Here is a 15,997-nt window from a genome sequence, read left to right on the forward strand (position 1 = left end):
AGTGGATGAGGGGAAGTCTGTGGATGTTGTCTATCTAGACTTCAGTAAAGCCTTTGACACGGTTTCCCACGGCATTCTCCTGGAGAAACTGGCTGCTCATGGCTTGGACGGGTGTACTCTTCGCTGGGTAAAGAACTGGCTGGACGGCCGGGCCCAGAGAGTGGTGGTGAATGGAGTTTACTCCGGTTGGCGGCCGGTCACAAGCGGTGTTCCCCAGGGCTCAGTATTGGGGCCAGTTCTGTTTAACATCTTTATCAATGATCTGGACGAAGGGATCGAGTGCACTCTCAGTAAGTTTGCAGACGACACCAAGTTGTGTGGGAGTGTTGATCTGCTGGAGGGTAGGCAGGCTCTGCAGAGGGACCTGGACAGGCTGGATCGATGGGCTGGGGTGAATTGTATGAGGTTTAACAAGGCCAAGTGCAAGGTCCTGCACTTGGGCCACAGCAACCCCATGCAACGCTACAGGCTTGGGGAAGAGTGGCTGGAAAGCTGCCTGGCAGAGAAGGACCTGGGGGTGTTGGTTGACAGCCGCCTGAATATGAGCCAGCAGTGTGCCCAGGCGGCCAAGAAGGCCAATGGCATCCTGGCCTGTATCAAAAATAGCGTGGCCAGCAGGACTAGGGAAGTGATTGTGCCCCTGTACTCGGCACTGGTGAGGCCGCACCTCGAATACTGTGTTCAGTTTTGGGCCCCCCACTACAAGAGGGATATTGAGGTACTGGAGCGCGTACAGAGAAGGGCAACGAAGCTGGTGAAGGGTCTGGAGCAGAAGTCTTATGAGGAGCGGCTGAGGGAGCTGGGACTGTTTAGCCTGGAGAAAAGGAGGCTGAGGGGAGACCTCATCGCTCTCTATAACTACCTGAAAGGAGGTTGTAGAGAGGTGGGGGTCGGTCTCTTCTCCCAGGTAACAAGTGATAGGACAAGAGGAAATGGCCTCAAGTTGCGCCAGGGGAGGTTTAGACTGGATATTAGGAAATTTTTCTTCACCGAGAGGGTTATCAAGCATTGGAACAGACTGCCCAGGGAAGTGGTTGAGTCGCCATCCCTGGAGGTATTTAAAGGACGTTTGGATGAGGTACTTAGAGACATGGTGTAGTGATGGTTTTTGGCAGTGTTAGGTTTATGGTTGGACTCGATGATCTTAAAGGTCTTTTCCAACCTATATGATTCTGTGATTCTGTGATTCTGTGATTCTGTAAATGGGTATCCATGTCCTCCAGTTCATTGCCTCCGAAGAGAAGGAATAAAAAAGGGAGGGGGGAAAGGAAGAGGAGAGGGGATGCAGAAGGCATGGGACTCCCAGAATGGAGTCAGCTTCAGGGTGGGAGAAGAGTCAGCTAGAGCAAGAGGGAGAGAAGTTGAAACGACAAGGCAGGGATGTCCCAGCTCTGTAGGGCACATCTTTCATGACAGAGCCTAGCCCTCCTGAGCGAAGGCCTCTGCCGGGGGGTTATCATTTTAAACTGCTGCCAGGATAAAGGCCTAAGAAACAAAAAGGCAGTGATTTCTTATCGGAGTGTTGAGTGCAGCTGGTTTAAATGGATTTTGTAGCCATTATTTGTATTCCTGATTGAAATGCACAGGCTACTACATCTGCAGTAGTTCTCCTGACATTTCTGCTCTTGGAAGCTTTCCAAAATCTGATTGCTTATATTATTTCTCCATCCGTCTTTTCTTCTTTAAAAAAACCCCAAAACCCTCCTGCAGAGAAGAGTCCATGTAAAAATAGTATTGAAGTGGCTTAGCTCAATTCCATGAATTTTCTTATCTGAGTTTTTCTTATGTGCTCCTGTAATCATGGAGGAAGTGGAGCACTATGTATGGAGAAATATTAGAGAGAAACAAGGAGATTAAGATGGGGGGGGATCTTCAGAGCAGTGACATCCACTTGATGGGAGGAGGAGGAATCAGAAGGCAGCTAAGCATGGGAAGCAGGAGACTTGCTGTGGTTTTACTGGGTCGGCCAGATGAAAGACACCACTTACTGTCTGCTGAGCTTAATTTCAAATCCAGAGTCATGGGTCGTTTGTATGGATGTGATGATAGAGAGATGAAAAGAGCTGTAGTGAGTTAATACTGTCTTTGTTTGGAAACTTTTTAGGCATTTAGTGATAGGAAGAAGTGATAATCAGCAGGATTGTTGGATTTTGCAGTTCTGCAGTGCTCTGACAAAGCTGGAAGCAGCACCTTGAATTTTTAGCTTTGTCACCCCTAGTGAGACACAGTTTTATCAATGACTCTTCTCTGAGCAGTGGTGAGTGACTAAATAATCTGTTCCTCTCTGCTAGTGGTGAACTAAAGCCCTGATGAATAAACAAGAATATCAACTGTAAGAAGGTAGCAATATGGATAAAGTGCTTCCTATCAGTCTCCTGTGAGAAGCCTTAAGTTATAAATGGGGGAATGAGTCTCAAAGGACTGTCAGTCCAGCTCCACTAATGACTAGTGAACAAAATGAGAGGAGAAGGTCAAGTCTTCTTTGGACCAACATGGCTGTCTACAAATCTAGCCTCAAATATCTACCATTAGTAAAAAGTTTAAAGTCTTAACATTTGACTGATGATCTCATCCACAGTACAATTGTGAACTTCATCTTAAAGCTTTGAAAATCCTTTCTCTGAAAACCTTGGAAGTGTTATTTGTGGAAGAAGAAGCCCCTCAGGCTTACGAGGGGTCGTGCGATGCATATTGAACGCATGCGTGCAAAAGTGTGTCTTGGCGTAAAATTGATTTGTGTTATCTCATTCCCTGCAGCCATTCAAAAAGACACTGAATTTGCCTTCTAATGTCTTGAAGAACTCAATTATACATTTAATTGCTACCCAGAAGGCATCTTTGGCAGGAGGGTACAGTGAACATGTGGCTATTTTAAAATGCAAAGGCATCTTAGTTAAAAAGAAGGAAGTAAAGAAAGAAATCATATCATCAGGTGGCAGTGGGAGCTATTTGGGAATTCTGCTTTTGGTTAGATCTTTCCCAGGTATTGTAACTATAGAACTTGAATAAGAAGTTCTCAAGCCTTTTTTTTTTTTTTTTTTTTTTTTAATTAATCACTGCTAGAAGCTGTATTTTAAAGAAATCTGTGCTGGCACTGTAGCAGATTTAGAAGATCAGAGTTACAGTGAAGGAAACCCACAGAAGTAGTGATTTGCTGCATTACAATTTTATCTTATGGCACTGCTGCAGTTTTCCAGTCATTAAAATTCTGCTGCTGCTGTTTGAGTGGTGGGAAATCCTGAAATGGCTGAACAAAATGCAGTGAACATGTCTTTATCTTTATGCTTCTAAAATATATTAAATATAATGCTGGGAGTAAAAAATACTCTTGTGAAAGCAAGTTTAGCAGATTCCAGGTTCAGCTGGTAGCTGACCTGATCACGCAAAGATTATTGGTAAACGGAGCTGCTCTTTATTTCCTTTAGGACAGCGTTGTGCAGCTAGGGCAAGTACATGTTTCTCCAGCTTGCTGTGCTAAGAGTCTCAGCCTTGATTTTATAACAGACCAGCTGACCAAAATACTTGTAGGTTGCCGATGCTGATTATCAAGCAAGAGTTTTAACTCTTGGTGTTATCCTCAACGCAAAGTTTTCCTTCTCTGGGTATGGACAGTGGTGCCTTTTGTCTCCATGCGGTTGTGCAGCTCTCACCGTTGCTCCCAGGACTAGATCCAGACGGACTTCTGTGCCTGAGCATGTGGAGACCTTGGTCTGGTGGGCATCTTCAGTAGCTGCTTAACGGACTGGCAGCAACACCTCACAAAAACACAGTGCCTGGTACTTTCTTTTGAAAGGTGCTGGGAGAGATGTAGTTTCCCCATTTATATAGCAGTTTGGTGATTCACTGGGGCCAGATGTCAATTTTTAATGTGAGCAGTCCATTTAACCTTGGCCGTGTTACGTAGAGGCAGACCCTTCTCCTCCCTCAAAAAGGGCATATGGGCAGATTTTTGATACCCGAGTCCAGAAGTGCCTCCTTGAAAGTCCTTGTAATACGGATGGCTGATCTGAACAGGTTCAGCTCTGTAACTTACAGCTTCACAAGCTCCCTCTCAATTTTAGCTTTTTCTCTGTTTGGTACTTCCCTGCCCTGTCGAAATTATTTGTGTTGGGAGGAATTTAAGCTTGATTAGACCATAGAAGAGGTGCAACGAATGCAACTTGGGTCCCCAGTACAAGACATGGACCTGTTGGAGCAGGTCCAGAGGAGGGCCATGAAAATGGTCAGAGGGCTGGAACACCTCTCCTTTGAAGAAAGGCTGAGAGAGAGTTAGGGTTGTTCAGCCTGGAGAAGAGAAGGCTCAGGGGAGACCTTATTGCAGCCTTTCAATATATAAAGGGGGCTTATAAGAAAGATAGGGACAAACTTTTTAGTAGGGCCTGTTGTGATAGGACAAGGGCTAATGGTTTTAAATTGAAAGAGGGTAGATTTAGACTAGATACAAGGAAGAAATTCTTCACTATGAAGGTGGTGAGGCACTGGAACAGGTTGCCCAGTGAAGTTGTGGATGCCCCATCCCTGGAATGTTCAAGGTCAGGTTGGATGGGGCTTTGAGCAACCTGATTTAGTGGAAGATGTCCCTGCCCATGGCAGGGGGGTTGGAACGAGATGATCTTTAAAGGTCCCTTCCAACCCAAACCGTTCTATGATTCTATGATTCTATAATTTTATCCATTTACTTTCTTGAAGTAAAATGTGTCAGCCATTCTGAATTCCTGATTGCACAATGTCATTTTAATTTGACTTTGATTCAGTGAATTCTCTTTTCATGTGCTTTGGCCATATTTTGCCTTAGCTCCTTTTTCTTCCATTATACACATTTTACAGAAAATGTCTTCTTTTGCTTTCCTTCTCTAAACATTCACTCCACTTGTAAATTAATCAAATGAGAATTACCAGATCTTTTTTTCCAAGTGGCCTATGTTTGAACAGATAAAAGATGAGATTGGTCAATGCAGAGATTCAAAAAGATCTATTTTTGTGGATTGTGGATTCTTGTATGGCTCCTGAGCCAGTAGTGTTGTCTCTTTTGGTTTTACTTGCTGAGACAATTGGAAAATAAAATAGATCTGTTGCCTTGGCCTAACATGCCTCTGATCAAAGATAGCTTTAAATTTTTTTGATGGGACTGTTTTTCCTTAGAAAAGTGTAGACTGATCTAAGTAGGACTGTGTTTCCAGGTTAAAAAAGTGTATGCCTTCCTACAAAAGTATGCAAGAATTGTTTGGCTTTCTTATTCCAATTAAGCTCCATATTGTAAATCACTATTATTTTACCTATTAACTATTTAGCATAAGCAGAATCCAAATGATGTCATCAAGATGATTAGTCTTTTTACTTCATCATAACAGCATCCGAAATGATCTGTGATCATTCTGTTCCTTCTCTGCTCTTGCCTGTCCTTCCACTTGCCTCCCACACTCTCTTTTTCTTTAAAGTTTTATTGCTCATTTTTATTTAAAAATATACATATATATAGGGGTATATTATGGGATGGAGATTTTTCGTTCCTGAATATTTTTTTTTCTTTTCACATCTTCTAATTGATTTTCACACAGTGAGATTTAAAATGACACTGGCCCTGTCAGCTTTTTACTAAGTTGTATAACTTCTTGGTTTCTCAGCGCTCTGTACAGATGAAATGCAGTAGCTGCACCACAGATGAAGAGGTCAGTTGTCATACATAAAATGCTGTGTCTACTCCTTTTCCACCTGTATGGAGACACGTCTTGTATTTTTTATAGGAGCAGATGACTAATTCCTACCATATTAACGTTCAAAGCTTTATATTCTCAGATTATGTGTACTTTTATGAATTACTGAAGCCAATTTTCTTCTGCAGTATATACTGCAGAATAAATGGAATGGAAGGTCAAGGAACTCTGTATTTTGTTCACATAAATTATGAGTACTATGATGTTCTGAATATATGTCCTTTGGACACCCAATTATCTTGGAAAAGCTGTGGGACTGGATCTGCAGGAGGTCGCTGTAATGATCAATACCAAGACAGACACTGGACTGCTGCATGTAATTCATATTCCTGTCTGATTTTAGGTATCTCCAAATGAATCTTTTGTGTTGCTCTACAGTATTTCTATAAAAATGCAAACCCGGCATTAATCTTGCAGCCAAACTAAGTCAGTTCAACCTGGATTTAATTTACCAAAACCATGCATTTTTCTAGAGGAAAGTATTACTTTACACAAAATTTGGGAAGCATAAGAATTACCTAGTCCAAAGCTTGATGTCGTCTGGGTTGTGACTTTGGTGGAAAGTTTTATTTTTGTAAGCCTAAAGCATTCTGAAAGTGGAAATCTTGACTGCGTGAAACACTGGAGCTTTCAAGGGCTCTGCCAAAGGAGCTGGGCACAGGTGTTTATGCTGCCGGGATTTCAAGGAGAGGACCCTGCCTGCACGCAGGGCTGGAGCAGAGCCATTCGTGCACCGCTGCAACAGGCGGGAGCACGGGGTGACTGCTGGCCCTTCCCCGTCCGTGCTCGATGAACGCAGGTGCCAAGCAGTGCCTGTGTCCAGCTTGGATGGGCAGGACAGTGAGGAACTCTACTGCCTTTTCCCTTTTCTGTTCTTTCGAGTTTGCTGTAAAGACTTACACAGGTTTTAATAGGTGTTTTTTTGCAGGGTACTAATATGGTAAGAAGTTAGCCCCAACTTGACTAGAATCTGAAATGAGTACACATAAAGGCAGAGGGGTATGGAAGAGCATGGAGGGAATAGGATACGGTCTCTTCATTTTTTCTGTTGATTTATGTTCCTATATTCTTCCCCTTCCTCATGTTTTTCACATGTGAGTGAGAGGTTTTATCTTTCTGTTCATAAGAGCAATTAGCAAGGCTTAGACATAATATTTTGATTTCCTAATAGTTACTTTTCATAGAAGATTAGCCAAGGAAAAAAACACACATTGTGAGATTAGTTAAATACATCTTGAAATCCTGCCAATACTTCCTGAAAAGAAAATGTGATTTACTGATTCTTATTTTGCATTTAGACGAAAAGCCTCTGATTTATTTGGTAGGACTTCTAAAATCTTGACAGTTTTATTACACGCCTCTAAATGCAGCTTCCATGTTTTAGCTTGTATGCTGTTTTCTTACAAATTCTGATCAGGTGGTTGTTTAACAGTTCTGCCTTGGAGCTAAGCTCTAGTTAGGAAGCTAAATGCATAAATGTTTCCAAACTCACTTGCCTCATTTAACATGCTATGGCCTCATTTGTCTTCTGGGCTCTGGGTTTGATGACTTCCAGCTGTGTTTAAATCTCTCCTTGGCTCCTCTTTCTCATACTGTCAGACACTAGCTCCTCGTCTCCTGTACCTTCTCTGTTCAGCGGCCTGTCGAGGCTTATGTCTGATCGTGGGGATCTTAACCCGGCAATGCCAGACCAGCCTTGAGGTGCTCTTTATTCTGGACTGAGGGGGAAAAAAGCCTCACTGTGGTTTGGAAGTCCACAATATAGTGCTTTTTGATTGGATTCTTCTTTAAATAATGTCATTTACTATGATGCCTGTAGATTGCTAGTGTCTGGTAGTGGGTGTAGCTGCAGTGCTTATAGCAATTCTGCTCTCTGGGCTTATTGATTTAAAAATAATAATAAAAACCCCTGCAGGGCAGCTGTTTTCTACAATTGCTTGTTTCTATGTTTCTCCAACTCTATTTTGTGTCACTGTGAGTGGAAAAAAAATTAGGAAAAGATTGTTGCTTGCTACAGGCATAAATCTAAATGGTGATTCAAGGGAAAGGTCATCCTTTTCCGCTGGTGAGGACATGTCTTTACTTCAGCATGAAGCTGAATTATGGTTTTAGCTTGTCTTCTTGACTCTCAGTATCATCATGTGCTGCCTCTAAGTCCCAGTGCGGAAGGAAAAAGAGAAATAAGCCGTGGTGAGGCTCTTCATAGCATATCCAGGCGTGAGCTGCAGCCCAAGCAGCAGAGGCTGACAGCCATCACTGCCACCGCAGAAGCGTAGGTGGCTGCCCAGGAGTGCTGCTAGTCTTCCCCTGCCTTCCTGTTTTTCTTTTCTCTCCCCCAGTGTCTCCCTGCCGTCTGCAGCTGACAGGTTAAGAAGATACCCAATCTGTGGATAAAACCTAGTGATCTCTTTCGTACTGTTGCAATGTCACTGCAGCATTTGTGAGGACTGCCCTTCTTGGCATCTTCACTTAACTTCTTGCTGGCAGCGCATTCCTCCCTGCTTGATCCATCAAGGTTGTACTGGTAACTGTCCCTAAAGGTCAGGCAGCCCATCTGTAAATCTCTGAGAAGAAAGGAATAAAACATCTGTGCTTACTGCAGTGTGCAGAGCCAGGAGCTGTGGTCCCAAAGATCCTCCTCATGCCCATGACAGAGAGTGTCGTTACTTAAGGCACAATGGCTCAAACACCGCTGGCCCAGGAGAGTTTGTTCAAGCACAGGAGCACAGATACCAGATGCATCCTGAAAGAAAGGGAGGGAAAAGCTGAGTGGGATCGCTTTGCTTTGGTGTTACACAGGAATGTTTCGCTTACCAGGAGCTGAGCCTTAACGTGAGGATCTGAACAGGCTTGTACCATCGTGGGCACTTAACCTGCCTCTCAGGCATCGACTACTTCGTTTTTATTAATGCAATTTCTCGTAAGGCTTCTAGATGCTCTGCAACATAAATAAGGAGTTTTGCAACATAAGTAGTTTTGCTCTTCACGTGTTTTTACGGTGTAGTGGCTTGGTAGATAACTCTACAAGGATGCTTGCTGTCTCCTCTTGAATCTCAACATGTACATGTGCCTACTGAGATGACTGGTCCTTGGCGAGCTGTGAGCCGCCTCCACAACTAGTTGAGGAAATGTGGTTCTGCCGTACTAGGATGCTGAAAAGAGTTCAGGTACCTTAACTTCTGCAAATCTGTTCTTTCATTTTACTATTAACATTCAAATTGACAGCTAGAGATTTACATTGCACATGTAAAAAAAAAAAAAAAAAAAATGGACAGTATCTGTTGATAAGCTGTGCTGTGTGTTAGTGGTCACCTCCCTCCCAGGACGGAGACAACTGAGCCATCCTGCTGCTGTCTCAGCGTCAGGCAGGGACCGAAGGATGCCGCTGAATCACGGCCACTGTTGGGAAGCTGGGAGAGACTCAGAAATACACAGCTGGTTTATTAAAGACTGAGCAGTAATGCACTTCATCATGCTGCTCTCTATTTTAATTGACTGGCAACACTTGTCAGAAGACAGTTCAGCTTCTGAGAAAATACTGACAAGCTTGATAATTGCAGTACTTGATGTCAAGGTGGGTTTATTAAACACCCAACTTAGAAATGAAGCCTTCAGTCTGTACCTAACAAAATGAACTTTGCTGTATTTTTAAAAGTTTTTCAATATTTATTGATATCATTACTATGGAGATAAAATAAGAGAGTCCCTTCCTTTCTCAGGCAATTTCCTTTCCTAACGTTAGTTTTTCTATGTGATGTAGAAACAGGGTATATCTTTGTATGATAGGAAAGATTGAAAAATATCTTTTGTTATTTAAGTATTTAAAAATGTGTACATCTTTTAAAACATACACTTTTTTAGAGTCCTACATCTTTCTATAAATCTGAACTACGTAAGTACTGGACTACGTATTTATTTTGTCTGTCACGGTTGTGAGTGGAACGCCCACCCTGTCTGCTTGAAGCTCAGGGCACACGGATGCTCGTGCTACCCCAGCAGCCCGCAGCCCTGACACTGTGCGTGGACACGGCGTTCAGGGCACTTGCTGCCTTGTCCAGCAGGAGATCTGGTGGTTGCAACATTTTGTGTAGCCTAGAACTGCCTTACGCTCAGTAAATGGGAGAAATCAAAATTAATGGTGACACTTATTAAAGATAGATATTTTAAAATAGTGGAAATCTGCTATCTGTCTAAATCTCTAGTGGCTTCCAGCAGCCAGCGATATGCTTTGATTGTTGGGTCATCAAAGTACAGCGGCTTGATAACGGGAGCAGAAAACAGGATTACAGGGGAGAACCTGAAAGGACTCAGGACTAAGTCATCTTAAGAGGCAAGAGGAAATTTCATTTGTAAAACAACTTGAAAAGATAAATTTGCTGTCATAATTTTTACTTTAAAATGAAAGCTAAGGCAAGGAGAAAACCACACTGATGAAACGAAGAGAGCCTTCATGGCCCTGATGAAGTTCGTAGGCATTGTCCATTGCAAGCCAATATCCAAATAAAAAATATATGCTTAGTGTGGGATAGATACCAGCAGTGGCTCCTGCTTACAGCTCTGCAGACCTAGAATTTACTAAGAGTGGGAATTTTCACTGTGATCGCATCACATTTATTTTCTGTCCCCACAGTTAGGGGATGTTGAAATTACTGTTGAAATCTGAGACATTCTCATAATATAAAAAACTTTCATGTTCTTGAAAGGTTTTCTTTTTCCTTTTTTTACCATAGTTTGTTGTCCCCAGAATACATTTGCCTGGGTTCAGGTTGAACATAATCTCTGTGCTTGCCTGGGCCACTTCTTTCTCTCTTGGGGACGTTCATACCCTGGTTCTCGCTCCTGCAGCTCCTGTGTCTCCTGCTGCTCTGTCCAAGAGAGCTTCCCCTGCTGCACGGTCCCTTCTGTGGCCAAGGCGGTCTGTCATCAGTGCTTGTGGGCTGTGCTTGGAGGGTGAAGATGTAAAGAAATGTCTTTACAACCTTTACACTCTTGTGGGCGCGAAGTAAAAAGTTGTTAAAAATGTTCCTCCTACTACCACAGAACTGAGAAACAAAGTAGTTGTGTGGGTTTTCCGTTTGTTTTTAAATAAGTAGGCACTATTTCACAACCTATCTGTTCAGATGTATGTTTCTCCTTTATATATAGATTCTCTTAGTACAACCTGTTATTAATCAGCTTATCAGTTGGCATTGCTTACTTTTTGGGATGACAAGACATGAAAACATATACGCTTAAGATAGCGTTTTCTCAATAGGTGCAATTAACAGAGTTCCCATTTTCTGATTGTGTCTGATGGGACCTTAACAAGGCTCTGGATGTCTATCTACTGTGTGGCTGCAGCACTGGAGTGAATAGAGTATGGGCTGGCACCCCCCGTCAGCCCTCTGGGCTGTTCTTGGAGCTCTGGAGGAAAAGCTGGTAACTGCTTTGCCATGTTACTGACCCCGGGTGAAAAGAGAAAGCTAGTCAGGGTTAGTCGGAGCTGAATACTTAGAGCAGGAGGGTCTCCTGCCAGAAGGGTAGGAGGATAATTTTGTCTTGTTTAAGTACAAAATGTTCCTGGATCTTTGAAGGTGTTTCTCTCCCATCTGATATAAGCTTGGCTAACCTGATTTATGAATCAGAAATGCAAAAAGAACAAGACAAGCACTTTTTCAAACCTGCATGGCTAGTGCCCAGTGAAACTCCCTCAAGAAAAAGTACCTTGGATGAACATGTTTTCAGTGGATGGTGTGGTGTATATATCAAATAATAGTCAAAAAAGCCAACCAATATAAAGCTCATTTTATACAATCTATACATTTTCTGCACATTTCATTAAAATGCTACAATTATACTTACTGTTCAAAATACTTGAGCTATGCGTGAGTTGAAAGGCAAAATCTCAATTCTCCTTTGGCGATGATGATGAAAGATTTCTCATTTTGCCTAGTTTCTAACTTGCCTTTGACAAGTTAGGTGCTTCCACAGAGATTTATCCGATATTATTATATCCTGCAGAGCACTCTGAGAACCAATTTATGTTCCTAGCAAGGAGAAATGCTAGATGTTTTAGTCTCCTCAAGGAACAGCTTCTGTCTCTGTCTTCACTGTAATGAGAGTCTGCCCTTTGTGAATTGGTGCTAATTGCTTCATTTTATGACAGTTGCTTTTTGTCCTGTGAGGACTTATGGAAGAATATTTTATGCAGACGTTGCAAATCTATGTAATCTTTGTTTCACGGCTAACCTATATTGCAAAAGTATGAAGACACGGTATTTGTACAAACTGGATAACTCAGTTGCCTGTTTGGCTTACAGTTTAAGTTGCTAGCCTTTGTCCAGTCTTGTCATTGACCTGTATTCAATGAAGACAAGTGGGTGCTTCCAAAGACTTCTAGGTATTAGATAATTTTCAGTCCTAACATCCATGTAATGTGCTGTGCCTGGTTCTTAGAAAAGTGGAACAGCAATAATGGCTTTGACAGCGCGGCCCCATAGCCCCCACGCCTGGTGGGAAGCAGATAGCTTTGCCCAAAGGGCACTTCGAACCTCAGTGTGAGGATGAGTTTTGTGGCTCTAGGAAGAGGAGGAGAGGCTCCGTTTGGGAAGGAGCATGAGGAGAGTTTGGATGATCACCGGTGAGATTTGTGTGTTCTGCTGCCCTGGATTGACCCTCCTCCCCAGCCCCATGGTCTGGTGGCAGGTCGCAGAGCGTGGTCTTTGCACTCTCTGCAGTGTGTCCTAATGCTCAGACTAAAGACGGAGGCTCTCTTGCTTGCTGCAGCTCTGGTCCCAGGACCGGCATTCGTGGCTGCCAAGCAGCACTGTGTAACACGACAGTGGCATGTCATGGCGTGACAGGGCAGGCTGCCCAGCTGCAGGAGGAAGGCCAGACCCGAAGGTCCCCACTTGCCTGGAGGCACTCCAGCTGATGGGCTGTTGCACAAAGAGATGCTCCTGGCTGGACCTCACTCACTGTTTATTTATTCTCTTTTCCCCTTTTACAAAATACCTTTACAACTCACTGAATTTTCAGTGATGAGATCAGAATGTCTTATCCCATGTATGTCTTGTGGAACAAAGATAATAAAGATGTATAAATTGGTTTTATATTTTGAAAGAAGTCTTTAAGTCGCTTCACTGTCTACATTTCAAGTTGTATGAGCTACTGGGCAAGGCAGAGGAATGTGCAGATTTGCATTTCCATATCTTAGGACAAGCATATCCACAGCATGTTCTTCAAACCTGAACAGCGGTTGCCTGCTGTGCTGATGCTTATTTGTTGAGATGGTAGAACTAGAACACACAAATCTCTGGTACTGTAAGAGCATTGTAACTTCGAACCTTCTCTGCCATCTCTTTGAGAAGTTAAAAGGCCCTTTTGCTTCCAAATTTGACTACATAAATGTATCCGTGTTATGATTGCATTTACTGTAGCAATCTCAGGAACATTAAGTGCCCAGGGATATTGCAGCTGACTTGTAAACAACTCGGAAAACAGTCAAGCCTAGGGTTGGAATCAGGAATGTAAATGCAATTGCCTACATTAAAGGCTATGGATAAAACAGCTTTGTTGATGCATAAATTACTTGCAGTTAGCACAGAAAATAATTGATATTATGACAAAATTAATCATATGGAAAAACGCTACGAGTTTGTATGGCTTCACTGTACATGAAGTATTCCGTATGTCTCAGGGTATGCCATGCAGCTCCCAGACCACCGGCTACACCTGCCTTTGAAAACTCTGAATTCAGTGTTTGGGAAACAGAAGATTGTAATATAGGATGTGGTCCTGCATAATACAGGGTGTGTGAAGATCTCACAGTAGTTTTCAGGGGAATAGGATCTGGGTGCTGGTTGCATAGCCAATAAAAAGGAGATTCCAGAAATAGCTCTTTCTAATCAGATGAAGTAAAGACTTTCCTTAGTGATACAACCTTGAAATAGTTTGGACAGTTTGAATCCATCCTTATAAATAAAGTTGCATTAGATATAATGCTACAGCATTAATGAGACAAATAAGAATGAAATAGAAATTACCATCATTTTAAAACCATTATGCAAAATTTTTCTGTGCTGAATATGACAGAGCTGGAAATTTCAAGACCCATGCAAATTGTGCTAAAGTAGATTTGCATAAAGCATTGGAAGAGCTTCTGTGGAAATGGAACTAGTGGGAGTTATTTAAATAACAGTATAGCAGCTATTAACAAAATAGCAAGATTCAAAATAGTAATTTACTTTACACATCTCTTCTAAAACACGTCCGGAATCAAGATAACTGTCAGCAAATAGTACAGCATTGCAACCCACCCTCTCAAAATCCTGAAAGAAAAGATCAAGAAATTCTCATCCCTGACAAAACACACACCCCAGTTACAGAACATATTACTTCCACCATGTAAAGCAGCTGTAAAATATTATACAGCCATGGCGAAGCCATATGATCTTGAGGCCTTATTCCTTATAAAAGCTTAGGCAGGAAAAAAAGAATGAATTGTATATGCTGTGACTATCTGAGTTACATTATATATTTAGCATGACCGCTGCCATCTTCCTCTCCATCATCATCATCACCGCCTTCCCCACTTCTGCCATGCCTCATCCTTCTGCGATGTTCATCTCCAGGCCCATCTGTGGTGTGTAGAGCGCTTTGATTCCTTTGCCCACGGACTCACTAACGCTTCTCTCCCAGGCAGTGAGAATGCCTTGTCACACTTGAACCACAAGTGGATTCTGGATTCTCCCGCTTGGAGTTCATGGATGTAACCTGGCAGCAACCAATCTATATGTCTTCTGTAAATGGTCCTCCAAGGGTTTACCTGTAGCAGTGCTGTCATGCTCCCAGGAATAATCACAAGGTTTGTGTTCCTTTTCCTAAGTCTTTATTCTGTGATGTGCCCTTGAATCACACGAGGTGCCAGTGTTGTCTGTAGAGTTTTGTTAAGCGGGTGTGGGTTGCCTATTCCACACATCACAAAACCAATTTTTCATTCAGTTAGATACTCCTCATCTTTTCCCCTGAAGCCTGGTGGAAACTTCTGGTTTGTCATTGTCTTCTTCTACAGAATGAGGGGTGGTGGCAGTTTTCCTGCATGTGCTGGGACTACTTCCATAAGGATGACTGGGAAGCGGAGAGAGAGTGGTTTTGGTTTGCTTTCTGGTACTCTGACAATTCACAACTGTTGTGTCTTTAATTTGCATGGTAATTTTTGATAGCGTGTGTAAAGGAACAAAAAAGAGTGATTTATACGCTTGCTCTACATGCTCAAATACATATGCTGGGGGGTATAGTGTTGAATGATACTGAAATGCCACTATTTTTTTGCACATAGCTTTTGTGCCAGCACTGTTTTCTTTCCTGAAGCTAGGCTGAATGTTGTGTTGTTGATACATACCTGCCGCTTTGAATTGCTTTGGGGCTGTGTAGGTGTGAATTCATTCCTAATCCTTTCACAATGCCACCCGTGTGAAGGTTGTCTTGCTCTTGTTCTCTGCCATCAAATGATCTCATAAGCTGCTTGCATTATCAGAAAACTCTGCTGCACGATCAACATGTAAAGTAACAGTTTGAAGGGCTTTTCTGTGGGGTTTTTTGTTTGTTAGTTTACAGACAGACATCTACTTCAGCGGTGTCCTATTTTCTAGCTGCTTTGTGGTGGTTGGTTTTGTTTCCCTCTGCAATTCATAATGACCAATTCAGGGCTGAATTGCAAGTATGCTGCGTGTAGTACTTGGGTGGTAGTGGACACTTAGGGATCATAGGAGAGGCAGAGAATGTATTGAGTGGCTCGTTCCCTGTGAAACCCCTCCACCTTCCAGCAACCCTTGGCTCCAGGAACCTGTGAGCTGAAGTACCCGCATGCTTCACAGGCCCTAAAGGATGCTTTCTGCCTGACTCGTGTCATTCATTTTTGTACCGAGCGATACTCCTAGCCTGCACAATTATTTCCATCGTGCAATTATATACCGTTCAAAGAAGTCCTTCTTTGTGTTTATTTCAAACTTGCTGCTTGCCTTCATTCGATGCTTCTTAAATCTCCCGTGGTGAAAAACCATTTGCCGCTGCCCTTTCCCATGGCTGGTGGCTGTAGATGGCTGTCCCTGCGCTGGTCCCCCGCCGGCAGCTGCTTCCCGCAGTCTGTTTTGTCTCGCCCTGTGAGGAACCAACTCATCGTCATCACGGGTGGTTTTTGTCTGTATCAGTCTAATCCTGCTGTCTTCTTTTTGGGAGGGGATGGCCAGAGCTGCAGGTGGTGTTCAGGAGCATTAAACAAAAGATCTTCCAGCAGCCCTCCG

At 42.8% G+C, this 15,997-nt stretch overlaps 1 protein-coding gene across 10 annotated transcripts in view; it reads left to right on the forward strand.

Moving 5' to 3' along the window:
* OXR1 (oxidation resistance 1) overlaps positions 1 to 15,997 on the forward strand; it is a 442,087-nt gene that overhangs the window by 191,538 nt on the left and 234,552 nt on the right. Inside the window, exon 1 of one of the 10 annotated variants that reach the window (XM_075495121.1) lies at positions 14,444 to 14,559. The exons of the other annotated variants lie outside the window; for them this stretch is intronic. Within the exon in view, the coding sequence (XP_075351236.1) occupies positions 14,501 to 14,559 (59 nt within the window). The 5' untranslated portion in view covers positions 14,444 to 14,500. Of the gene's footprint in view, positions 1 to 14,443; positions 14,560 to 15,997 lie in introns of those variants that run through there. 10 annotated transcript variants of the gene reach the window in all.

Source organism: Mycteria americana, chromosome 2 (genome assembly GCF_035582795.1).
Source record: "Mycteria americana isolate JAX WOST 10 ecotype Jacksonville Zoo and Gardens chromosome 2, USCA_MyAme_1.0, whole genome shotgun sequence".
Lineage (NCBI taxonomy): Eukaryota > Metazoa > Chordata > Aves > Ciconiiformes > Ciconiidae > Mycteria > Mycteria americana.